General features: G+C 39.4%; 1 protein-coding gene across 10 annotated transcripts in view; it reads right to left on the bottom strand.

The window, feature by feature from the left end:
• MTUS1 (microtubule associated scaffold protein 1) overlaps positions 1-27,607 on the bottom strand; it is a 131,159-nt gene that overhangs the window by 34,999 nt on the left and 68,553 nt on the right. Inside the window, exon 1 of one of the 10 annotated variants that reach the window (XM_064652760.1) lies at positions 18,736-19,198. The exons of 8 other annotated variants lie outside the window; for them this stretch is intronic. In XM_064652760.1, coding sequence (XP_064508830.1) covers positions 18,736-18,856 — 121 coding nt within the window. In that variant the 5' untranslated portion in view covers positions 18,857-19,198. Of the gene's footprint in view, positions 1-18,735; positions 19,199-27,607 lie in introns of those variants that run through there. One more of the 10 variants, XM_064652761.1, reaches the window with a different exon arrangement.

Below are 27,607 nucleotides of genomic sequence, written 5' to 3'. Positions count from 1 at the left end.
TCTGGTGATTTTAAAGGTATAATTCCATGAAGAGCACACACAGTGATTTCAGCAAAGTTTAAAAAAAACCACAAAAAAACCCAAAAAACCAACCAACCAACCAAAAAAATCTTTTGGGAAGAGAGTCTACAACTGATACCCCTGGTCCCTTTGTAGAGGAACAGGCTCCTCCAGACAACAACCCGGAGCAGAATCCTAACTGGGACAACAATGAGTGCTTGAGGGAAGCCTTTGTCCATAAGCTACATTGAAAGCCTGCCTGACGAAGCTTAGGTGACTAATTAGGTGCTGCAATTGTCATTCCTGTCCAGCATCACCAGATCCAAAAGCTGCACCCTTCTTTCTACATGTGTGTGCACCCACTCCAATTGCAAAGTGTTCTCTGCTAGAATGCAATATACTGAAGAAAAGGTGTCCTTGGAAACTGGTCTCTTACTTTATATGAATACATTAATTCTACCCAGAATGTAATCTATGTGTTTAGTATGTTCCTCACTTAAACTAAGAGGTCTGATTGATCCTAAGGAATCAGGCGATTTGAGCAAAACAAAAAAGGTATTATTTAAATAAAATCTGGGATATGTTTGGGGTTTTTTGGGGGGGCTATTTTGTTTTTAAGGTATTTCTTTCACATTACAGAAATCTTTTACACTATTACCTAGCAGCAAATATCCCTATTTTTATAGCTCTAGTATTATAGGAATAAAATCCATGAATTTAAAACATCTGAAAAAAGCATGACACATAGTTTTGATGTCAGGACAAAAATTCACTAAATCACAGTAAACAGTTACACCTTACAGTGTTAAGTAACACAGCACATTTGAAATATTAAACAAAAGAATTTACACAAATCTTACAGTGAATCATAGAAAAAAATCCATTATTTTGACCTTCAAAGTGGTTTCATGTTCTGTGAGGCTGACCAGTTAGTATAACTAGGACTGAGGTCAGACTTAAAACAGCAACCAGGATAGTTTCATTTCCCAAACATGAAAGAGGAAGCATCTAGTTGCATCTATATATTGACTTGTCCCTTTTTCAAAAATTCTGGTTTACAACCAATTATAATTGGTAACTGAACATATTCCCCCAATGAAAGAAAAAAAATGGAACAAAACAAAAACCAAACCAAAATAAACACCCTCCACCCCCCAAAAAAACCCCCAAACAACCACCCCACAAACAAAAACATCCCACCCTTGGATTTCTTGTCACTCAGCTTTCCAAGAGTTTGAGAACTAAGGAGAAAGACCAAATTAACAATGAAAACAGAGAATAAAAACTAGAGAGGGCTACAGAACAGAATACCTGTTACATATAGTAGGAGAGAACACTTGGACAAGATTATATCCCTGCAAAGTATATATATATATATATATATATATATATATATATATATATACACACACTTAAATTTTGAAATCAGCCAACTTACAACTAAAATATTGCAATAAAGGTAAGGAAATGCTGCTAATACATCCCACATCACATACTGAACTAAGTTATGGAAAGCATTACAAAACATCTATCCTGTATGGTATTAACAGTCATGAGACATTTATAGCTAATTATGTTCAGCGGAGTTTTGTTGGATCAAATTTCTCCAAATACACCAATAAGCACTAAAGTAAACTTGAAGGTCCACCTGCTTATTAAAGCCTGAAGAACACAGACCTACACTGCTGACCTCTGATCTAGATGCTTTATTGTTTCCTCCTCTTCTAATTGAGCTAGTCCTATTGATGCAGTACTGCATGACCTGTGGGTATGATTCTGAAGTTTCTCCTTCAGGAGTCACCAAATCTCAGTCTCACATCTGAACCAGCCCATAAGCGAGTGCGTAACTTCACTTTGTATGTTAATCTTTACACAGCTAGTTCTGAACCCACAAAAAACCTCTACAACTCTCCTGCCATCCTCCCCCGCTGCCTTCCCCCCTGCTGCAATGCATGTGAGATATTCAAGCAATGCAACAGAAAGACTGATCAACCATTTGATCTCACGGCTGTCATTTTAAAGTTTGCCTTTGTGACAAATTGCCAAAGTTATGGCAATTAGGAGAGGGCAACTTAAGAATCCATACAAATAAGGAAGCTGTTGGGTTTAATCTGCAATGGTACATAAATTATCATTGAGAGGACCTGGAAATTCAGCTAGCTGTAAATTACCATCCTAAATTCTTTCAAAACTCCTGCTCTGGGCTATAAATGCAGGTCAGGCAAATACAGAGGGAAAGCAGTCACAAAACTAAATTAACGGTGTCTGCAGAGAGCCTGACAAGGTTGGACTTGGATGGAAGTCTTCCAACCCTCCAGCAGCTCCACAGCTTGGTCAACTGTAATTTTTGCCTGCATCCATCTTCGCACGTGGCAAATACACACCTTCCTGCTGTGCCACTCAGAGTCCAGGCTGGTGACTGTACAAACACAGACTCCTGAAGAAGTGATGTTTTGTTTCTAAGCTCTGCCTCAGGCCTCCCTACGTAAGCTGGTGCAGACAGCCCCAGTTTGCTCTGCTCACAGTTCAAGCATGCGAGTCACAAGTCAGTTCTAGTTCACAGCAGAGACTTCATTTTTCAGAGTTGCACCTGGATAATCTGCCCAACTGAAATACTTAAGATGTTGCACATCAGGAGCTTTTCCAGCAACCTATTTAGTTGGTCTTGTCTCAAAGCAGCTGGGTGAAGAGAAACAGCACTTCTCATCTTGCATCCCCCCCCACATCAACATGATCTGAAGCCCAAGATGACAATTGAAGGCTTCCTAAAGAAGTACAGCAGCTATCTCTTTCCTTTACTTTTACTATCACCCATTGAGCTTCCCTTCTTTAAGGTCTGGCACTAGCCTTTGTCCTTGAACAGCAGGTTATTTCAGCTGTCATCAAATCCTTTTCAAGTTGTTCTGAACAAACCAACCAAACACCACCGAGGCTTTTAAGAAGGTTGCAAGAACTGAATAAAATTTAACTGCAGGCAGGTGAAACCTGACCTAGATGCTTAAACTGACTCAGCAGGACTAAGACACACAGCAGAAATCCCTCTGCCTTTTTCTGCAGGGGTAAAAAGGTTTTTCAGCACATATTTTTTAAATGCTGTACATTCTGGAGGGGGAGTGCAGAGTCATCACACATTATTCCAGGCATTCAGTTTAAAGTACTGTTTCTGAGGTCTGTGTCTATCCTCTCATGTCAACTCATCCACTGACTTAAGGTTATTACAGCACTGACTTCTAGCCTCAGTGCAGCATTTTAAATCCATCTCTTTTCACTCTCCACTTCTAGCCACAGAACAGGATATTCTCTTTATACACACAATAATGAAAAGGAAAGGGAAATCTCAGAAGTATTTACATACTTCAAAGAGCTCTACGCCTGTTTAATGTTTTAATCACATGCTTAACACACACATATCTTGCAGCACTGGCCACGCAGGGTTCCATGCTGGTAGGAGCAAGTCTCTCCTGAAACAAAACCTATTAGCATGTCAAATGCTTCTTCATCTGTTACAATGCTATTAGGTAAGAAACCAAATGTTTATGGACCACAATAGTCCTACAGTCTAAAACTGTTACCTAGTAGTTCCTGTCTTTTGCTGGAACTCAGGGGAAAAAGAAGAGTTTATGACCTCTGGAAGAAGGGGTAGGCAACCCAGGAAGAGTACAAGGATATCGTTAGGTCACGTAGAGAGAAAGTTAGAAAGGTAAAATCTCAGCTAGAACTCAATCTGACCACAGCTGTTAAAGATAATAAAAAGTGGTTTTATAAATACATTGACAAGAAAAGGAGGAACAAGGAAAATCTTCATCTTTTATTGGATGCAGGGGGGACCATTGTTACCAAGGATGAGGAAAAGGCTGAGATACTTAATGCCTTCTTTGCCTCAGTCTTTAATAGAAAGACTGGATATCCTCAGGGCAACTCGCCCTCCGAGCTAGCAGACAGGGACAGGGAGCAGAACAGACCCCCTGCAATACAGGGAGAAGTAGTTAGTGTCTTGCTGTGCCACTTAGACACAAGTCTACCACATTGGATGGGATCCACCCAAGGGTACTGAGGGAGCTGGCAGAAGAGTTTCCTAAGCCACTCTCCAACATTTATCATCAGTCCTGGTTAACCAGGGAGGTCCCAGATGACTGGAGATTGGACAATGTGATGCCCATGTACAAGAAGGGCTGTAAGGAGGATCCAGAGAACTACAGGCCTGTCAGCCTGACCTCGGTGCCAGGAAAGGTTATGGAACAGATCATCTCGAGTGCAATCACACAGCACATGCAGGAAAACCAAGGGATCAGGCCCAGATAGCATGGGTTTAGGAAAGGCAGGTCCTGCTTGATCAACCTCATCTCCTTTTGTGACCAGGTGACCTGCCTAGTGGATGAGGGAAAGGCTGTGGATGATGTCTACCTGGACATCAGTAAATCCTTGGATACTGTCTCCAACAGCATTCTCCTGAAGAAGCTGGCAGCACACGGCTTGGACAGGTGTACTCACCACTAGGTTAAAAACTGGCTGGACAGCTGAGCCCAGAGAGTGGTGGTGAATGGTGCCACATCCGGTTGGCCTTCTGGCATTCCCAAAGGGATCTGGACAGGCAACAGTATGAGATTCAACAACCCCAAGCAGTGCTACGCGGTGGAGGAAGAGTGGTTGGTAAGCTGCCCACTAGAAAAAGACCCGGGGGTGCTGGTTGACAGTTGGCTGAACATGAGCCAGCGGTGTGCCCAGGTGGCCAAGAAGACCAATGGCATCCTGGCTTGCATAAAAAAATAGTGTGGCCAGCGGGACTAGGGAAGGGACTGTGTCCCTTTGTACTTGACACTGGTGAGACTGCACCTCATGTACTGTGTCCCCTTCTGGGCCTCTCACTTCAAGAAAGACATTGAGGTACTGGAGCAAGTCCAGAGAAGGACAACGAAGCTGGTGAAGGGTCTAGGGCGTAAGTCATATGAGGAGCAGCTGAGGAAGATGGGGCTGTTCAGTGTGGAGAAAAGGAGGCTCAGGGGAAACCTTATTGCTCTCTACAGCTACCTGAAAGGAGATTATAGCAAGGTGGGGGCTGGCCTTTTCTCCCAGGCAACTAGCAACAGGACAAGAAGAAAGGGTTTCAAGCTGTGCAGGTGGGGGGTTCAGGTTGGACATCAGGAAGAATTTCTTCCCTGAAAGGGTGGCTAAGCATTGGAATGGGCTGCCCAGGGAAGTGGTGGAGTCATTATCCCTGGAAGTGTTCAAGTATGGGATCTGGCACTTAGTGCTATGGTTTAGTTGACATGGTGGTGTTCTGTCATAGGTTGGACTTGATCTTGGAGGTCTTTTCTAACTTTAATGATTCTATGATTCTACCTAGAAACTGTAACGCAATAATAAAAGGCATGTAGCTCTATTAGCTTCTCACTTGTTGACACAACAAATGAAGCATGAACCAAGAACACCATTTCATTATGGCATCCTTTATACAGAAACATGGGTGGAAGAGGAAACCCGCAAATGCAGAAACCAAGAGATAGCAAGCAAGGGCAGTTTTCCAACTGCATACCTTTCTAAACAAGTTTTTGCACAATTTCCACAACAGGCTCAGCAACCGCAAGGAGTCCTTTACTCCTGTAAGAGGTTCTGAAGAGAGATGCCAGCCTACTCCTTGCCAGTTAATCTAACACGTACTTCATACTGTTTTGGACTTTGAAATCGATAACCCATGGTGTGTAGCAAACCCTCTGCCCAACAGTGTAATGGTCTGGACTTTTTCTGTTGGTTATAAGCATGCCGCCGCCATCTTTTCATATGGAAGAGAACACTCTCACTCTCCCTGCAGTTGGGAGACACCGGGGGCAGCCAGGAATGCAAGGCACGTACAAATGTGACACTGCACTGAGGCTCCTAGGTAAGCCTCAGTACATCTTTCCAGTCCGTACCCCAACAGACTTACCCCCATGACAGCCTTTGAACTGGGTTCCTTGAGGGTGCATGCTTATTAAAAGTAACAATCCATTAAAGCCTCAATACTTCTCAACCAAACCCATGCCTTCACCATGGCATTAACTATGATGTGTCTCTGTTCCCCTACAATATCACCTGTCCTACTGAAAACAGCGCTGGGCTTGTACAACTGTTTTAGGACATTGTCCAAGGCATGCCTTATCACCTGGAACACTGCTTTTTTCCCTACAGGAAGCATGTTAATGACACACATTTTCATTTGTCAGTAGTCTGGTAAAATCCGCTACTATGCTGAATCTTCATGCTGATTTAGCCTTGCTCACATTTCTGAAGATTATGTGTGTTAAAACCTCCCTTAACCTTATACTGAAGTTTCACAAGGAGCTAGATGATGATGTTCGTAAAGATACCAAACTACATCTGAGAAAATGCATTACTTTCCAAATTGCTAGTGACTTCCAAAATAAAAGCAAAGAGACGAGAAAAGCAAAATCACTGCTGCAATTGCCTGATCAGCCAGCCTGTGCATTCTTTAAAGGGCAAGTTTTGAAGGAAAGACCAGTGATCAAGACACTATTGAACTGCGTCCTATGCTGTTTTAATGTTACATATTTCTTTATCATTTCACCAGGAGCTGTTTCTTTTTCAGTTCTTGACAAAGCTATAGTATTGGGTGAGACAAATGGCCACACATTTTGTCAAGCTGAGTAGCGGTGGATTGGTAAAGTCAGTGATGATGGCAGGAAGGAATGTAAAAAAAACACCTAAAAGCAGCAATGTCCAAATTTTCTAGTAGATTAGAAGATTAAAAGGGATAATCTTTACAAATCACGTTTCACAAAGGACTTAATATTTAAGTCTGGGACTCCTTTAAGTGTGCAATTAATATATGAGACAGATGTCTGCCTGTTAAGTGCACAGTACACACGCAAGCCTAATACCCTGCAATGTCAGCATGGTGCCCATAACACTTCTTATGTACTACAGGTCTATCTTACAGAAACACTGGTTGAGTTTTGAACACCTAATATACAAAGGGATTTTGTCCTACTATTGCATTCATAATACACTTCGTCAGTAAGTTTTTATCTAGCTAGTACATATCAAGCATGAATATGAGTCACACATCATCTGCAAGGATAAAAATATCAATAAGCCTACCATGCACCCAGAGATGACCGCAAACTAAACAAACAAATTTGGATGACCGCAAACTAAACAAACAAATTTGAAACGTAATGCAATTTACAGAAAACAACTCTAACATGCATCAGCTAGACTGCCAGTGCATCAGAGTTGTCCAGGTTATTTTCTAAATAATCAAGGGCAATACTGATTCTTGACTTTTTTTGGGATTTTAGCTTATTCTGAATTAGGACAAAGCCTAACACGTTAGTTACGCATACAGTGCTATACACCACTGACTGAGGAAAAACAAAACAAATTGGAAGACGGTAGAACTAGTTTACTGTAATACAAAGCCAAAAGCATGGGTGTTTTGATATGAGAGGGATTGGCTATATACATTAAGGAAACAACTTCATCCATCTTAAAAAACCCCACCGTCATCCATTTTTAATGACAAAGATAACAACACAATGGACAATGTTTGCATGAGGATTTGTTACAGTGTGCTGATGCTTTGGTCAATGAGGACTGAACTAAAGACTGTGAACTATACCTCAGTCTATTATCCTCATGTTAGGTATTTGAATTTTGCTACATAAGTTCATCATATATACCACAGGCAACCTTAAATCTTCAAATTCTCTACCTTTACAAGGGAAAAAAAGCCATATTGGAAGCTAGCAATTATTTTACGTAAGGGCTTTAACTAAGTTTCTAGTTCAGGTGTATCTCTGAGTAGGCAAAGAAACACCTGAAGCAGTTCTGTTTTTTCTTATAGTTGCAGCTGTGCCTTGTCATCCACGAAACACACAACTTCCCAAAAAAACAAGCACAGAGTGATGTTGAAGACTGGTGTCCCTCACTCCTCTCTGTTCCTATTTCCTCTGCCTGTTCTCTCCATTACTAACTCCTGTACAAGAAGTTGCTCCTTAATGTCTGGTGCCCTCTACTGCTTCATTGCAAGTACAGGAAGGACATGGCCTGTTTTTGCCCTTCTGCAGCCTCTGTCTACACAATCAGGACCCAGAGTCAACTGGGACAGCGAATCGCACCATGATTAGTTCATACTATCTCCAAACCCTTCCCAGATGCAATTAACTGCCTCCTCAGTGCAAATCCTGATCCCTTGGTAACTCCACATTCTTCTTGGATACACTTTGGGCGTGTGTGTGTAGTGTTACAGGAAGAAGCCCATTACATCTCCACACTTGTATAGAAAACCTTCACACAAGACCAGAATGATACAGCCTTTTTCCTTTTTCAGCCTTTCTGAAGATCCCAGAAGATCTCACATATGATCAGGGGTGAAATGTCTGAAACAGCCAGAAAGGAAGAACCATTTGAGCTGCAACACTTGAACATGTTCCTTCCTACATACCATAGTCCACCCTACCATGATCAACATCAGGAACATCAACATCAGGAAGAAGCCTCCAGAAACCATTTACATCACTCCTTGTTGAGGCAAGGTAAACACTACCTAGACACAAAAGGCATTTCACCAGACTGCTCAACTGTTTTAAGTCTTACCACAAAACACTCTGCTACATTTTTTCATGGTACATTTTCTTCCAGCTCAAACCTGATCGGATTTCATGTAGATTAAATCATTGACAATAACCTCTCTACACGCCACATTTCACACAGATACTAACAGGCTAGCTGAGAAGTTTTCTCTTCTGCTCTCATGCATGCACAGCAGTCTCCTACGTTCTGGAAAATCAGATACAAGGTCATCTTCAACATGCTTCCTTCCAAAAGATCTGGCCAGAATTATAAGCACGCTAGGGATAAACATCAAGCAACTGGAAGAGACACTGTTACTTACAAATACGAGTAAGAGAAGTTCAAAAACTTAATTTTTTTGCATCATAAATTAGTTCTATATCTACGTATAAAACTTGGCTCCAATGAGCATAGAAAGGATTCTTGAAAGAAGAACTTCAAACAAATTCAAACAGGACTCTTACAGCATATAGAAGTAAGCTTTTAAGTTTGCAAGCCACTTTCTGCTCATATACTAACAGAGGTCCTCTCTGTTGGAGGAAAGGCAAAAAAACCCAAACCAAACCAACCCAGAACTAATTTGGAACTTTTAACTGAATCACTGAATTTCACTTCATCAATTGTGCTGCCCCTAATTCAATGTAGTAATTCTTTCTTCACTAGTTCATTAGTGAACTGTCAGTACATACATTAGCTCAGACTGTTAGATTCAAGAATTTGATATTTCTATTTTTTTCTCAACTACTCAAAGTCCTTCAGAGTAAGAGTGCAGGGAAGACTTAGTAATTTGCAAGGAACCACAATCTTTCATTGGAAACAACTGTACAAAAGAGACTTGGAAAATATATTTTTGACCACAAGACTAGCACATTAATATGCAACATTTTTTCTCGTGCAGTGTCTGCAGCTATCTTGGATAGAGAGGACAGAATGGCTTTTAGTTTGAACTCAGAAGCTATTTATTTAATCACACTAGTATGAGCTGATGTTACATGACTGTAACAAATGTCACTGACTTTACCACGGCACTGAAATGCTGCCTAAAGGATATTATGGAAGAAAAAGTAGGGCAGACAGTGGGAATTTTAAGAGCCTCCAGAGCCTTGACTATATTTTCTATTATTGCCTTTGTGCCAAAACTGTTTCTGAAGCTGAAACACAGCTTCCTGTTTATGAAATTCTACATCTATTTAAAGACAAATCCAGATTATACTCAAATTTACTGATGATGTTCTTTAAAAAGCAAAGTGATAGCACTTCCAAGCATGTCGGAAGCACTATAATCAGTGCTAAGTTATCCATAATAATCATACTTTATCTACCAAAAGATCACTAGAAAGTTAAATTCTAACGCTTTTCCTCATAAAATTGATGATGGCAGTTTGCAATTTCAAGTTACAAAACAAATAGCTAACATCCAAACTCACTTTTTGTTATAAACAGACTCACTTTCTAGAGAAGTCACAAATTTCTGAATATAAATAAGAGCATAAAACAATTCAGAGACCAAGCTTTTTTTCCCCATGGACTAAAAAAAAAAAATCAAAATCAGTGATGATATAGGCATGATTAACCTTATAGGCTCGAACTGAGAAAAGTGAAGTTTACAATAACGGTTCAACTTGCCAAATCCCTTCAAGAATTCTAGAATTCTACAGTTCTAGAGCTCTTAGGAGCTATGCAGAACATGCTAATGCAGTTGTATCAACACCATGACCTTGCTCCAATCAGTATCGATTGGTTTCAATCACAGCCCCAAATGGCAACCCAGGAGGCTGCTGCTCCCCAGCTACATTGACTTAATTTGATGAGTTCACATTCAGTCCCAGATCTGGTGTTTTCCCATGACTAAAGAATAACCAAGGAGTTACTGTACAAAAGTATTAATCTGTACTGTCATTTCCACACAAGAGAGCAGAGCCTTACCTTCATCCTACTGGCAGATGACTACCCTGACATGTCTAGAAGACAACGTAAGAGAAATTGCATTACATTTTTCCCATATCTAGGTGGAGGATTATCTATTTCTACAACTGTTTCATAGCTCTGTTAAGACACTGAGTTACTCTAGATCAGTACTGATATTGTAAAGCACTAGAAATGGTTTTTGCACATATCCACCTTCACTGGGCTGGTTCACACAGTGGAAGCTGTTTTTCCAATTTACAGTTGTGCTATTCATCCTTTTTGATCACATATATCAACACCATTAACATAAAGTCTCAGCAGAATGAGGAAAATTTAAGCAGCTATCAAAATTAGAGATAAGCTCACAACTTTAGGAAGATGTATTTTAGGGGACAACAGCATGTTTTAAAGAATACCAGCATAGTTGAATATGTGTTTAAAATTAACCTTGAAACAGTACTTTAAAGCTACCCTAGCAGTGAAACACAATTTGCTGGTCAACAGCATATAACAGCATCTTAATATAACCACTTCAGTTGCTGCTGGTTAAAATCATCCATGTGAACTCAGTCTTTTCCATGCTTCACTGCAAGTTCAAGACAGAAAACAGCACATCTCAAGTGCCTCATACCAGCTCTAAGTGCTGCCTGGAACATCCCCTTTTCAAAAGACACACAAAATGCTCTTTTATAAATCTTGGCAGTCACCACATCACAGTTAAGGACCTATTTGTGTATTTCCTGTCAGGTTGAACAGTTTTCCTGCTATTAAGCAGCAAAGATATTTCCCCAGGGACCTGCCTAGGGAAATTGCATGCCATTGTTTTGGGAACAGCCTACACACAACCTAACAGCCTATGTGACAACATCTTGCCAAGCTGAAAACAGAGAACAGGGCACCACCCAGGACTTTAATTAGTCACAAGATGTGTCTCCACCCTTTGAGAAGCGCAGAGTCCTTCTACTGCCCGCTGACCACATATGGAAGATAAGGGACGTCTCTTCCCAATGACTCCTAACCAAACTGTGCAATGTAAGACTGCTTTGGCAAAAGCTGCCCGACTAGTGCTAGGTATTAGGTACTAGTGCTGCCCTTAGGGAGTGACTGCTTGCCATGCCTGCTGTGGAGACCAAGCAGTTTCTGTGGAGGAAATTTAAAACATTCAGCACATCACTCTTTGCACTTAATGTTCCCTTGAGTCTCTTCTGTTCAAGCTAACAAACAACTACATTGATGGCAGACAGAGTTTTGCTTAGCTGGGTGGTGGGTAGGGAGAGAGAGAGGGGAAAGTAGGCTACAGAAATTTTCTTGAGGAGCTGGTACCTCAGGCAACTGTGGTGTTCACCAGGGTAACCCACAACTTCCCACAAGGACCAAAACCTATACGTAAGGTTAATTCCTGTGAAAGATCGCCAGCTACAAACACCTCTCTACTTGTGCCACTAACAAAGGCAGCAAGAAAAATATTCACTGCACATTACCCATGCATCTTGCCTTCCTTGACCTTAAATCCAAGCTAAGAAGTCCCTCCAGAGATAAAGAAACACAGCTTTAACAAGGTTAGGCTACTCATTTCATATGGGGATCATTTTTCTTTTAAATTGGCAAAATGTCTTCACTTGATAAACAAATTAAGCAGTTAGCAGATTGTACAGTAACATTTGTAGAAATAAGCAAGCCATGATTTTATAATGGTTATACAAGTGGCCCATGCTCATGGCTAAGAAAAGCAAAGTTTTATAGCCTTCTGTTTTATATGGAATGGAATAATTTGTGAGAGGCTTTTAAGAAAGTTCAGTTATTCTTATTTCCAATAATCCTGTTTTACCACTTCAAGTATTTGAAAAGACTTAGCACAAAGTCTATTCTTGTAATAAATACAAACATAATATTTTTAATAATTTAGGTGCTTCTAATGTAAGCAATATCACAGAGTCTTAAATTGTTATTACAAAAGTGAAGTAGTTAATGAGTATTATTTGTAACACTTGATTTTTCTACTGAAGGACTCCTCATTCTCTTTAAGAAAAAGATGAGCTTTTACTAAAAGAATTTCACCACAGATGTTCCTAGCAGTCCTATTTCCTGCCTAACTAGAAGTATTTCCATAACGTCATATACAGACTGTTTACACAAGTGTCCTGAGGAAGATCTTCTACTTGCTATAAATGCACAAGCATCGCACTATCGTGACAAGAAGTAGCAAAACTACATTTAAACAGTAGTTGAACACAGGCACCAAGGTTATTATTACTCTTGCTACAACTACTAGACATCAGTAAAGATGATACCAATAAAAGGTTAATAAATAGCAACTGTAAAGAAATATCACATCCGGATACAACCCAGGTTATTTACGGGGGTTAGTTCTTCTTACTTCTACATTTGAGTATCTGGACAACTAAATTGAATGGGATTTTTTTTTTTTTTACACTATTTAAGATGTAAGTTACACTGCCAATGCATTCATTTTTCAGAAGACCAAATGCTATTTTCTTCTCCCTGTAGGACAGAGAACAGAAACAATACTCCATAACCCACAAAAGTAATGGGAAAGAGCACTGCTGGTGGACATGGTTAGAAAAGTGCTGGTGATACTGCTAATAAATAATTAATTAATAATTCTGCAGCAGTAGTTGACCATATGATCATGTTAAAATTCATTACTTAAACCTCCCCTTAAAAATAAACCTTTCTGATAACAACACTATTCCATTGGACCTCAAGAAGAGAAGACAAGTCCGGAGAGATGGGAGTCTGCTTGAAAGTAATTTTCCAAATAAGTTAGGTTTTGGCATGATATTTGGTGAAACAGTCAAAAGCTGTTTGAAACACCAGTACTTTCCTAAAGGCATTGAATCCATCAACTTTGGACTTAGGTTATTCCTATGTATTGCAACACTCAGAGATTATAATTTTTTGAAATAATAAAAACAGTGGAGATGCTGCTTCATTACACAACACCAAATTAACAGCCAATCTCTATAAACAGAAATTGTCACCTCCTGCCATTCATGGCAGTGAGAGTGGTAAGTGTGGTCCCAATCTATTCAAGATTGCCTCCACATTACTTAACATATGATGAAATCAACTGGAGATGCAAAAAATTTCTTTCATCTTCACACAACACAGTTCTCTGCGCCAACAAAGAAAGTAGGGTAACACAAAACAGCAGCGAGGCAATTGGCTGCAAATACTTGAAACACTGCATTCTAGCAATGAAATTTCATGGTATCATGTTCCTCAAAAAAAGCTATTGCTTTATGTTTTAGAAAGCTCAAATTAGAAGGACTGAATAGGTAGTAATACTTTGTTTATCTGAATCCTGCAAGCCCTTTCTACTATGGTAACAGATACATTTGCACAAACTGCAAAACTGGTGGAGGCAGCTTTTAAAAGTTTAAGCCTGGTTTTACCACACTGGAAATCCCCCAAAGAAATTTAGAAGCTGTTCAGGTTTTTAAGTGTAATTGTAGCTACCTGTCATTTTCAAACTCTAACTACTTCACAGCAATAGAACTTGCAGCCAGACCTTTTCCACCTATTAGACATATCAAGTGGGAACAAATGTACTCATATAATATGCAATGGTATTAGCACAGATCATTTGTTATGTCTTTTTTATTTACTCTCCAATTAACTTCTCTTCTATGAAGCTGAGCTGGAAGCAACAATTCTATTTATTTCATATTGACAAATACTTGAGGCATCCTTCACATATAATTAATCCCTTTAAGTGAAGGAATAACAAAAACCAACATCACTTCCTACAGTGAAGACAGAATGCAAGTTACCATGCATCTGCTTTCCACAGCACACCAGTTGTTCTTTCTCCAAAGATTTTTGGAGGCAAAGGTCCCCATTTACATTCACTTTCATACCTTATTAAATATATGCACAGTTTAAATGTTAACATCACATGTAAGTTATTGTTTTGACTTTGGCACATTTTTTGTTGGGTTGGGTTGTGGGGTTTCTTTTGGGGTTTTTTTGGTCGGGTTTGGCAGTTCCTTCCTGCTATCCAGGCTTCCTTTGAAAATACTAGTTATCCTCATTTTACACTTATTGTAAATGCATCCATTGGATGAGACTTGTACAGAGCACAAACTGTACTTACAAACCCCAAAACACAGAGCCCTGACACCTGAAAATAAGAATCTCCATTTAGCTATCACCTACTTGCCTACAGAAACTATGACCTATTAAGATTGAAATCAGGCACATCAGGCGGGTCATTTAGTACCCAGTCTTGAAGAGATTAAGTCAAGAGCAGAATTTCATTGACTTAAACAGGAACATGATTAAATTCAAAATCCCCCATTACGAATGGTTTCCAGCTATTCAACTTCTTTTGCTTAGAACAGATAAGCTGGCTTTAGTTCTGAACTATTTTTTCCCTTGGTTGGTGACACAAATATTTAACATACTTGTCCTGTATAAAATTTCTCCATCAGACTTTCAGATTCAGAATACTTAATAGGGTTGAGTGTGTTGGGTATCTTTCTATGGTTCTATATTAAACTGTAGTATCAGACATTAACCAGTTCTTCACTTATTCTTCAGGGGGAAAAAAAAAGCACCATATGAACAGCAACACCCGGGGCTTTCAAAGTCCTTTAAGAGCACTGCTTTGCAATGCACAGAAGTAATTTTATAGTTCCCAATGTGATCTGAAGGAGGACTTAGGAAAGAAATAGTACTGAAAGAGGATGTCAACTGCTCAAATAAACACATTTGTGATGTCTCCTTGTTATTAGCAAAGAAATTCTTAAAACTTGTATTGCTGAACTGATAAGTTTAGTAAGCAGCGGAAGTCACCAGTGAGATAAGAGCATCAAGTACGGTTTGCTTAGGGGAAGGAAAGAGAGGAAAAGCAGCAAGAAGGGCTGGATGAAAACATTTTGAGACAAAACAGAATATAATCCTTGAAAAACTCTGAACAAAAGGCACAAACTTGCAAAACTAGTTTCTTGTTTGGAATTTTATCTTTATGCAAAAGTAAACAACTCCAAATTACTATTCTGAATTATTCATAAAAGAATGTGTTTCTCTCATGGTTTATACAGAATTACACAGAGATAATTTGCTTGGTCACACCACTGATGCATGAAGAACATAACAGCACTTTAGTCATCCTTTGGTAAGAATCCTAAATGGTTCTATAAAGGAAGTAAATATAATATTTCATCACTGAAAGACTGGTTCCCACTTAACTCATATCTGCCATGTTTATGCCATTCTGAAGTGTTTAGATTTTTGCAGTTACTTGCGACAAGTAAGCTTTAGAAGCCAAAGGATGGGTAAAGTATTTCCTGAAGGTTACAGGATTTTGTTTTGCTGAAGAGGTCACTCATTATATACAGCTAACAATGCAAGTGTACTGTATTTCCAGTCGCTGAGAAAAATGACACTTTGATGTCTGCCTGCATTTAAAGAGAAAAGAAACTTCTGGATAGCATGACCTTGAAGCAATGTAGTCATGAAAGTTAGACACAAGATAACAAGCTGAAAGATCTTAAGAAACACTTTAAATTTTACAGTAAATTTCATCTGGATTTATTCCATTCCTAGGGAAAAAAAATTATCTAATTTTATTTGGCTTCCCTTGAATTGCTTACTACATGCTTACACTGCAACATATCTGAATTACTCTAGTTACATCTCATCCATGTGGAGGTGTCTAAATGCAAACATATCCAGCCCAAGGACCCATTTAAGTGCAATGACTAACCTAGACTAACTTAACCCCAGTGTGAACAACCGTATGCCCAGCCATGCTCCATACTGTGAAGAAACTGCATCAGGCTGCTGCAAAATATCCTGAAGTCAGAATGAAAACCCAAAAGCAAGCTCCATCCTCTTCCTCCCAACAGTGCTTACGTTCTAACTTCACTGAGTTTTTAGTGCACCAAAAACTGTCAGCCAGGATGTGGCAACAGAAGAATTCAACTTGATCTGTGCTCAAGATTACTTTAAAACTCTACATTTCTACAATTGCCTTAAGTATCCCAAGGATGCTCTACAGTCATACAAGACAGTAGGTCTATGCTGTGATCAAAGGGAGCAAAGAATGAAATCCATGATAATGCTTATTAAAAGTGCAATCTATGTCAAAACCATTACATAACACTCATACATATGCATGTTCCTACATGGACCTTGACGTTCCTTTTTGCAGTTACTCCTTCCCTTATTTACCGACACAGTCCCTAGTGCTCATTGTGCACATTTCTTATGTGACCTTGGAAAGAAGCCACATTTTAATCCAATTAAACCACTACAAAAAAAGACACTCCTACTGGTGCTGCAAAACCAAATATGGCTCCTCCCGGCATTTAACAAAAAAAAAGAAATTAACCTTTTACACTTGTGATATACACTATCACTGCCTGATGTGCTGCTGCTGAGTTTTATGAACCTGAAATAATCACTAACAAGCTTCAATGCATTCCGCTGTTTCAAAACCCACAGTATTATCTATACATACTTGCATTCTCCATTACAGAATATGACCTGGTTTTCAGATGCCCTACTTTTTTGGTATATTCAGCTCTAGCTAACCAAAGCTCTGTATGTCAGCTTTTTGCTAACACACTGACTTCCTACAAGACACGGGGACGACAAAGGAGAATGGGGAAAGTAGGCAAAAACCTGTCTAAGCTTTCAATCTGGCACCATTAGCCTGTACATACCACACACAGAGAAAACACACAGAAGGTCTATTCAGCACTTATTTAATGAAGTGCTGCTTAACTAGAACACAGGGCTTGCAATCTATTTTACATATCGTATTCCACAGAGGCATCCTGCAGACAGGTTTTGCTTTCACATCCACTCAAATGAAATAAAACAACAAATTGATTCTTATACTTGTTAATTCCTTTGATATGTGCAGTGAAATCTATTTTTACTTTTCAAAATTACGCAAAGTTCAGTAGCACTTAACGAACATTTGGAAGACTGAACATCATCTCCCCTTGCCTTCTCTCTTAGGAACTTTGTCCCTGGATTATGTATTTTATGGACATTTCACATTGTTAGCAACATAGGCATGTGCACAAAGACATCCTTTACGTTAGAATTTTTTGCATCAAGGTATTTAAATCCTAGTTTAAAGCCACGCAAGCAACCTGCAAATAGAAGCCTGTATTATGTTTGGACAGTTGTCCTGTATTATGTTCATAAATGAATTTATCATCCAGGAGGAACTCAGAATCTGGATTTACTTTGGCAAGGATAAGTAATGACAAGGCAAATGGTTTAAGCTGTTATGTGAAAAGCCAGGACAGTAAGGAAAGCTGACTGGTAGCACTGAACTCCAAAAAAATAAGAGCAGAGAGGGTGGTATTCAAGTGAGAAAGGAAATCCCCAAGAGGAAGAGCTTCTGCAAAACTAGTTTATATAGCTGCTTGCTCACCTCTAAGTAAAATGCAAGAAAATTACAAACAGTGCAGTGGAGAAAATATTATGTAACATGTAACTGCCATCAGTTTCTCTAGATGTCATATCCCAGTTCGAAGAAACAAACAACTGCCACCCTCCCCCAAGACAACACATGTATATCCTGGAACAAAGTTCAGCTTCCATAATCTCGCTTTATTTGCTTTGCCTGCCACTGAAGATGAAAATCAGGTCAGACGCAGCTGAGAATTTTGTAATTTGTTTGTTTGTTTGTTGTGTTTTGTGTCTGCATGGGTGTGAAGTAAACACCCCCACACTTGTCTTGAATGTCTCAAAACCTTTTAGGTTTGAATCGACACAAGTGGGCACAAAAGTTTGCTTGTTCCACAACATGTATGATAACATATCTACAGGTAAGTATTCATATATTTCACACAGACAGAAAGCTACATTGTGACAGCCCGTATTCATTCTGCTTCCCTCCCTGTTTCCCCCTTGCATCCCATCACGATATAGAAAAGACAGTGCTCCCAGAAGATAACCATTAAAATGATGAAATAAATATTTAATAGCACAGACTTCCTGATGCTATTTTTGGAACTGTGCAAAGAAAGAGCAAATTCCAATTTGCATTTCATAAACAGAATAACCATTTTCCAAACAAGCAGCTAAGCACAGGTGCACACACACACAGAGTTAGAATATGAAACCACTTCGCTCAAAAGTCAGACTTCTGTATGAAATTTAAAAACTTTCATGCCAACTACAGTTCTTATTTGCTAAAAATAAGTTGCTGTTAAAGTAAACAAGATATTCCCTCAGTGCATGCTCTGATCATCATATTAAAAATGCACAAACCTGTATGAAATATAACAGTGCTTTTCTTGTAGCCAGAAGGTAGACGAATGTTTCGGAGTAACCCCTTTGCTGTCAGCCTTATGCGCATGTTGGATAAGGAAAATTTCGGGGACCATAACATGTCTTCAGTGCAATTGGAAGATAAACAAGCAAGAAATAGCCTCCATGTACTGTCACATACTATGTTTTTTAATTGCTACTGGCAGAAGTGAGCAATTCTTGTTAAAGAAAGTAGGCTTGAAGAAATAATCAAGTCTCCATTCCTTTGCTCTTATTCCTTACGCACAGACAAGCAAAACATCAGTAAAAGCAGATACCCATAGCATAAATGCTGCTGGCAGCTTCTTCTCACCAGATGTTGTGAAAACAAAGCTTGTCCTCAGAATAAAATCGACTTAGTGACTTGGAAAACCAACAGCCTCTGAACTGCATCACAGTGTTGATGCTCAATCTGCTATGGGACTCCGTGGGCTGGGAGCTAGAAAAGGAGAAATGGGAGGAGGAGGAAGTGGGTGGTCTCAGCAGCTGAATATATCATCCAGCAATGTCACAGTCCATGTAATTTTTCTTTGGAGACTGTAAGGGACATTATTTGAATATTCCTGGAGGCATATTTTAGCTTTGCACCCAGAAAGGATTTTTGGAGAGCATTTTTTAAAATAGTTTCTTTCAGTCAAATATTATGTCAACATTTAAAGTCTTAACAAATCCACAAACACATCTATTCTCTAAGAACAATTCAGTGTTTGAGAGCTCCTTAAGGGAAATTCTGTTTAGCTTGGCAGCTCAACACTGCAGATGCTTCCATTTATCAGCAGAGGCGCAAGGAATCAGGCATTAATTCATATTAAAACAGTTCTCTGCCAGCTGGGTTTTGAAGGCACTCAAACAGAGGCAAACAAGCAGTGCTGCAAGAATTCCTACAACATAAATGCTGTTTCCATATTTAATTAGCTCTCATATAAAAATTTCTTCTATTTAATGAGCTCACAAGTTTTGTATATACTTTGGTGAAGTTCACTGCCACTGGCAAAAATAAAATTAAAATAAATTTAGAAACTAGAAAACAGAGGAGTAACTGTTTTACCGATTAGAAAATGTCACATTTTTTACAAACAACCGTGACTATAAATACATGCACTGGCCACCTTCCTGTGCAAAAAGAAACATTTCACTACTTTGCCTGAGGTCAGTAGCTGCCTTACTAGGCAGCCACTGAGCAGGGACCACCCAAGTATCTTTCAGCAAATGCAGAAGACAAGACAGTGACATCGCTTACTTCTTTAGCGTTGCTCAAAGAGCTGTTCTCCACAGACTTTGTATCTTTTTAGACAACAAAATTAGGTACTTTTCTGTTGATTCTGCACTTCTATCATTTCACCAAACCACAGCTAATGGTCTCCAGCATCCATCCCTTCGACAGTTTTTCCAGTTCCAGAAACAAGTAACGCAACTTGGTCTGAAGGAGGTATAAACCAAATCAAATATAATCACACTGACAGGTCTCATCCCAGTGGTGCCTGACCTGTCTTCTCTTTACCGCATATCTAATTTTTATATTTTAATAGCACGTCTTACTTGCTCAAGATTCATAGCACTTTAAATTCACTAGTTCTTATTTACCAGCCAGCCAGAACTAAAAATAGCATGTTGTTGCTGTATCTGGGTATCTCTAACGTCACACAGAGGGCCAGTGCAGCGGCAATGAAGCAGCTCATTGTATGCACAGCACAGGAGCTGCAGCCCAGCACCGAGACAGACCCATTTGGCCAACCTTCCACAGCACGCTGCCTGATGACACCGCTGAATGTTTTTGAATCATGTACCAAAGTATTTGTTTCCCAGCAGAGTGATGTACCACCAACTCTGAAGTACTATAATACGTCTTCAGTCCACACAAACCCATTCAATATAAGTACAAAGACAGTAAATTAGGGGTTTTTGTTTGGTTCCCAGGGCAGCCTCTGCACACAGCTGGGCATGCATGTCATTACCTCATCTATTCCTTCTGGTCTGAAGAGCTTTGGCACTAGCAATGTGCGTTCAGCTATCTTTCCAAAAGCCTGCAGTTCCAGACTCTTTCCTAATCCAACAGTACTATCAAAGACATCGCCTTCTTTCTGGGATGCAAGATGATTATGCTTGGAAACCACACTGAGCAGTAAACCAGAAGGCTTGTTACAGCACACTACAGTAAGCCTTGTGTATTCAGGATAGTTCATTAGCCCATCTTGTCAAATATTAGATCACTGTTGTCAAATCCTTTCTTAATTACGGCATTTTGAGAACTTGACCAGGCCTACAGCCAGTCTTCAAACACCACTGAACACCCAGCCACACTAAGTTTTACCATTTTGCCAGGGCACTCACAAGAATTCCTTTTTATTTCCTTCCTGGCCCCACATCTCTCCAAGAGAAGAACTGCTCCATGTAGTAAATATTCTCCCATCATCCCAGTTTGATGCTCTCACAAAGGTGGAGACAGACCAACTGGGTTAAAACAAATCCCAAAACACCATAAACTAACAACAAAATGCCCACACCCAAAAAACCAACCTGCCACCTCTCCCCATCCTTGCAATAGTGCTCAAGAGAAATCAAAAGAACTTCTCATTAGCCTGTAAAACCATAGAAGTTAAAACACCCCACTGAAACCTAACTTCCTTCCTAGGAAAAGGAGCTAGAACAAAGACTCTCTAGAAGGTAAACATCATCTAATGAACCAGTTTGGAAATTGAGGAAGGAATGAATCACCAGGCAAAATATGTGCAGATAAAAGCTCTATATGGACATCAAAATGTTTGTAGCACAGACCAAAACTACTCTTACAGAGATACACAAGTAATATTTTTAACGCCTCTTCTTTCCATTCTTTGTTTGGATGGAAATAGGCCATGAAGAAACAGATACACCATCATATTATTTGTAACAGATACACTATCATACTATTTGTAAAAAATCTTCTGATTTGACAAAAATGCCTTTCTAGCCTCTAGAGCTGGAATTCTGTTAAATCCCAGAAACCTGAAACAGGTCTGCCTTATGCGGAAGTAGACCTGACAGCACTAATCAAAAGCAATAGCTGCATGTCAGTCTCGTCTAGTACCCAATCCCAGTGAGCTCTGACAGCAGCCAGCAAGAGGACTGCCCATCCCCATCAAAAGAGAGACTTAACTCGCAGAGAGGTTCCCCTAGTGTAGCCTTTCCAGAGCTCAGTGTCACACCATGGTACACTCTGCTCCACTGTGGCTGTGCATCTGCTAGTGTTGTTTCCTTGGCTCAGGAAAACAGAACCTTCCACTGTGTCTGTATTCCCACGACAGGCACCTAGTGCCTGGTGCTGGCAGGGTACAAAGCCAGGGCTAATCCTTGGGAGCTTAACACAGTATGCCAGGAATATCCACTGTCTACATTTCACGCCTAACATGAAGATCACAGAGAGGTCTTTTTCTATCTTGACACTGGATAAGGACGACAGAAAATAGCACCAGAAAACAGCAGAATAAATTAGGAAATTATATACGAAGGACGAAAGGACTGACAGATTTTTATTTACTAGCACCTTTCTGCTGGCTTCCCTCAGACTCCAAGGGCAGAACTGGTGATGAACATGAGCAAAGGGGCTCTATCCTGTTACCACCACATAATTCGGTCTGGGTTGCTAAACGTATCAGTACCTGATGACACCATCAGATTGATGGAGGGGCTATACCTATTTTAACCCTGTCAGATTTAGCATATCTGCACTCCCTGGGAATATGAGTAATGTGACAAAAATGGAGCAAAGCGCATTGGCATTTGTAGGCTCTTCAATTCAGCCTCATGAGGCCAAGTCCACAGTGTCTGTATTTGTTTCTGTTGTCCCTGTCACTCTTTCCACATCCAACAATCACTAAGAATGCCACCAGAACACAATAAGTATCTCACATATAAAAGTCTAAATCAGAGGCTAAATCTTTAGATCTGAAAAGCCCATGTAAAGGACATCTGGCTCCACGTCACAAGACAGCAAGAGCAGTGAGGAGCAGATGGATTTTACTGGCATGTTTTCCTTCTGGAAGAACTGAAAGGTGATTGCTTATGCAAGGAGACACAAGAAGCAGGGACCTGCTAAGAGCCAAAGGGTCATCTGTGTCCTCATTTTTATTTCTGGAAAATGACTGCCCCCACTCCACTTTCCTGTGACCACCTTGCTCTATGTGCTCCAGTCTGAAAAACTAACCTTCCTGTAGGCAACAGTACCTGCTGCCACAACAAATGCAAACTGAAGCCTTGAGACTAATTTTAAGCTCAAATCCTCCCCTGAAGAAAAAAGCAAACCTCTTTCTTCCTCAGAGCAGAAACTAAAATCCTAAATAATTGAGGGGTTTTTTTCTAGTACACAGAAGCTTTTAATCATTATAAATTCAGCAGCCTGTCAAACTGAAGGTAATGCTGCAGTGGATTCCCAGGCAAACAGATACAGGAATCAGCCTGATCTGTGTCTCCCTCATGCAACAGTGGTATTTATATTGTCTGCACTCTTTCAGAATTGAAAACAGTCACTAAACACTGCAAGAGTCATTTAATTTTTAACTTCTGACTTAAGGGAAGAGCATGTGCAGGATGTTCCTTTCAAAATGGCATTTTTGTTAAGACTGACTCAGTGAAAATCCTACAGAGCTGCTACTCTACAACAGTGTAAAATGTCACCAATGCTAGGATAACATGCTCTAAAATATGAAGCTTCAATCATCCAGCAAGATGTGACAAAAACTCACAACCTCTTTGCTAGGGACTTCTGCTGTTCAGAAATAGGGTAGGTGTATGCTTAGGTTCTTGTGAGCTCAAGACTCAAGTAGCAGAGGAAAAATAAACATTTAAATTAGGGCCACAGCTTATGGATCTGTTAATTATTTATTCACACAATACGGATTTATATTCACAGTGCAACTGTATTTCATCCATGGCCTCACAACACCACCACTCAGACAGCCTCTACTGAAGAGCAACTTTGCATATAAGGTCAATTTAGGCAAGTATATGTCCTAAGGCATGTTAATGTTTTATCTGGAGAACACAAAGCACATTAAAGATAACTCACTGTCTTTTGCTTACCTCTTTGGGCTTTGTATGTTCTCCATTACCCCAGACATGCAGACGTATAAGTTGTTTAACCATCTTTGACACAAGATCCATGAGTTGCATGTCCGAGGCAATTTAATGGTCTTTCAAGTATTGTGTCAGCTTTCCCCCTAACAGGATCCAATGACAACAATATGGGCAGCTACTTTATCTGCTGAGAAGTATCTTAAAGTATATGAGGAAAGCTTGAAGAAAGCTAGAAGAATCCAGTCAGAGGACTTAAAAATAACTTTAAAAAATTAAATATTGTAAGAGGACATTAGGAGTCAGCTTTAGAATACCTCATATATCTCACCTCAAAACTAAGAAAAACTCAGTAGAATTGACAACTGAATTACTCACTGTTTACTGAAAATGCATTAAACAACATGCACAATCTGAGGAACTCCAGAGAGATAAAGAAAAAAAAAACAAGTCTGATAACATCAGAAGAGATCTACATCTAGATTTAACTGGATAAAGAAGGGATAAGAAGACAGAGAGAACCAAGTAGTAGGATGGCATATTCAATATAATTTGGCATTGCATACTGCAACTCCCTTGGGAATAACAAAATGAAAAGAGTTTGTTACTGGTATGTGATCCTGATGGTCTGTCAAAGCTCTAAAGTCTCTTAACAAAATAAAAATGTATTGTTCTCTTAATTACTGAAAAAAAAGGGAAAGAATTTAGATAACTTTAAAATTCATTGAGACAGAACAGTATAAAAACATCAACTGTGGTGAATCCTAACAATGCAATCCTAACAAATGAAAGCCATTAGGACACACTTCCACACTAGATAAGCCTTGAACTCAGCTTCCAACAAAGGGGAAATTTTCCTTTGGACTGAGCCGATGCAATCTGTGAATATCCATTTCACCTGACACCTCCAGTCACACAGAGGCTGGCCTATCCGATATTTAGGCAAGTGTGAGGAAACCAAAGCTCTGTGTTCTTCTCCTGTGTGGCTTGTTATTGTGAAACACCAAAATAAGTACCATGGAAAAGAGCTACGGACATTCCTTCCCACAACAGAAAAAGCACCATGGAAATAAACTACAGATTTCCCTCCATAGGAAGCCTGCATACTTCTGTGTCACCAGGAGTTTGCAGTATGGCTGTGCAGGGCTGGAGACCAAGTTTCTCACAGAAGTCTGAAACTAAATAATAATAAATATCTCTGAAGTTTCTAACTTGCACTCCAGAAAACAGATTTTTACTTAAAAGCATTAACAGAAGAAACAGACCTTGTAGTGTGAGAACCATTTGGACTGGGTTACACAAGGCCTTAATAAATGATTGTCTGTTACTACAGGAAAACTGGCAGGGCTCACATCAAGTCTTCATTGTTGAGATTTTAAAAATAATCCCAACATTTTCAGTCCACCAATTTGAGAAACTATCAGCAGAATACCACCACCACTTGAATGAGCTGGCCCATGTGTTACTCCATAGCAAGGCTTGAGGTTTTAGAATTCATTGGTTTTTGTAAAGATACCTGTTGAAGGCCGAGGGAACATGTGTTGATTTTCAGCATGGAACAACAGACAACCTTCTCAAATTTTTAATTTTCAGAACATCAAGTTTGGGAAGAACACTAGGAAGATAAATGCAAATACAGTGATAGACTTCCTTGACAGCTGAAGGGACCAACTGGGAATACATTAAGACCCCTCCCCTCATCGTGTACCTCTGCTTTTGCATCCTGTCCTCAATTGTAACAAACATACTACCTCGGGAAAAAAACCACATTTGTTTAAAAATAAAAACAAACAAACAAACACCACAACCCAAAAACCCCACTCAAAACAGATGAGTTCAGAATTCAGAGTGGCTTTCTCTGAACATCAGCACCAGTCATTTTCCTTGAAGACTTCTGGAGCACAGTGGTTGTCACCCAAGTCATTAAATCCTTAGATCCAGCTGTTGTACTTACTTTATTTGTTAACAGTGGAAAAAATCTGGCCCAGAAAGTAACAGCTATTGTCTTTCAAAGACTATTTCAGGTTTACAGATATTCCCTTAACTCTTCAAAATAAAAATCATTATATGTCCCCAATGAATACATTTATTAAGTAACTGAAATTCACATGCATTTAGATTAATTCTCCATTTATTTATATAGAAATGGCAAAATGAATACCTGCTTTTATAGCTGGTTCACATGCAATAGCTACACTACTTGTAGCTTTGCTGTCTGTTTATAAGAGAATGTTTAAGGCTAGATCACGAGACAATTAAGTCATTCAGACAGTCCTCCTATTTCATATGGATGAAAAAAAAAATCTAAAAAACAGACTATAGCTGCCTTTTTACTGCAGCTAGAAAGGCAACAAAATAATCCAACGCACAGTACAATATCTGCAAAAAGAGGTTTAAGCCTGATCTCACTGTTGCCTTTCAAGGGATAAAGGAAAAATACTAAATTTGCATTGTTCAACTCTGGAAATTCCCATGTGTAAAATATTAACTACATTAAATGAATACAGAATCTAATCTTGTTCCTGCATCACCCCAAAGAGTTTACAAAACTGTTCCAAGTTTTTCTGCAGGACTTCCTGACTTTTCTTTTGGAGACAGGGGCAGAGACAGAAAAACTGACAAACCCAACTTATTCAGAAATGCTGAAGCTCTTAACAGGAGAGACTGAGAATCCAGTCTCAACACAACTATATTGAAATTCCCAATTAAAGCTAGTCAGAAATGTTTCTTCTGCAATATGGAAGATCTGGACCTCCTGACTGCCAGGGCACATACGTTCACATACACATCAAGATCTTTTCAGGTTTCCAAGCAACAAGAACACTGCTTGGACAGTGTCTTCTACAACTTGCAAAAACTTTTAGAAGCAATACACACCACCCCCCACTCAAACCCAAAAAGACCTTCTGATCAGATACAAAAGGAGAAACAGAGCCCTAATAAGTCACTTGACCAGATATCCCTCATCAGTAGGGTAACTGCCACCATGCTGAAGACTACAGATGATCAGCTAGATGAAAGAATTCACTGAAGACCTAAGTATTTGGCATTCCTAATGATGCTCATCAGCTCTCAGAACAGTCTTCCCAATTTTTAAAGAAAGTTTACAGATTTTGTCATAGTATCATGTATAATTTTAAAATATGAAGTCTTTTTTGTTGTTGTTAAAGCACAAGCAGAGTGTGATGGACATTAATCCTGTGTCTTCCAGACACAGAAAGTGCAAGAATTTTGAAGGTAACCTATTCTATCCAAGAATGTACAATATAAGAAAACTCTTTCCTCTGAGTTTTAGCAGGGATGACTGAGGGCATGAAAGAAAGGAGTATAAAACGAACCTTAAACTATGCCTCCAACTTCTGTTTGAACCAGAGTACTTTGTTAGTAAAAGCATCCTATCCCAGTATAAGAGTTTGAGTGAGGAGCCAGCACGCACCTTTAACAACCTGTTCTAAGAGACAGTTTCATGGTCTGTTACATTTATATCTTATTTTTTCATTTAACCTTGACTGGCACAACTACTCATTTTTGCAATAAGCCTCCTGACTGAATTTATTCCCTCTCCCAGTGTTATATTTTCTCACAAATTACTGAACTAAAACAGCCTTTCTTTATGAGAGTGAGGAAACAGAATACCATGACAGAGCATATACCATTTCTTCATAAAGCTTCTTTGGTTTTCATGGCTTCTATAGCCTTTAGTAACTGATTCCACTCTGCATAATCCGTCACAGTATGAGAAGATGCAACATATTTAATAACACCTTACACGTGTATCCAGCAG

The sequence above is a fragment of the Pseudopipra pipra genome, chromosome 4 (assembly GCF_036250125.1).
Source record: "Pseudopipra pipra isolate bDixPip1 chromosome 4, bDixPip1.hap1, whole genome shotgun sequence".
Taxonomy (NCBI): Eukaryota; Metazoa; Chordata; class Aves; order Passeriformes; family Pipridae; genus Pseudopipra; species Pseudopipra pipra.
This window is presented reverse-complemented; position numbering and strand designations above follow the sequence as displayed.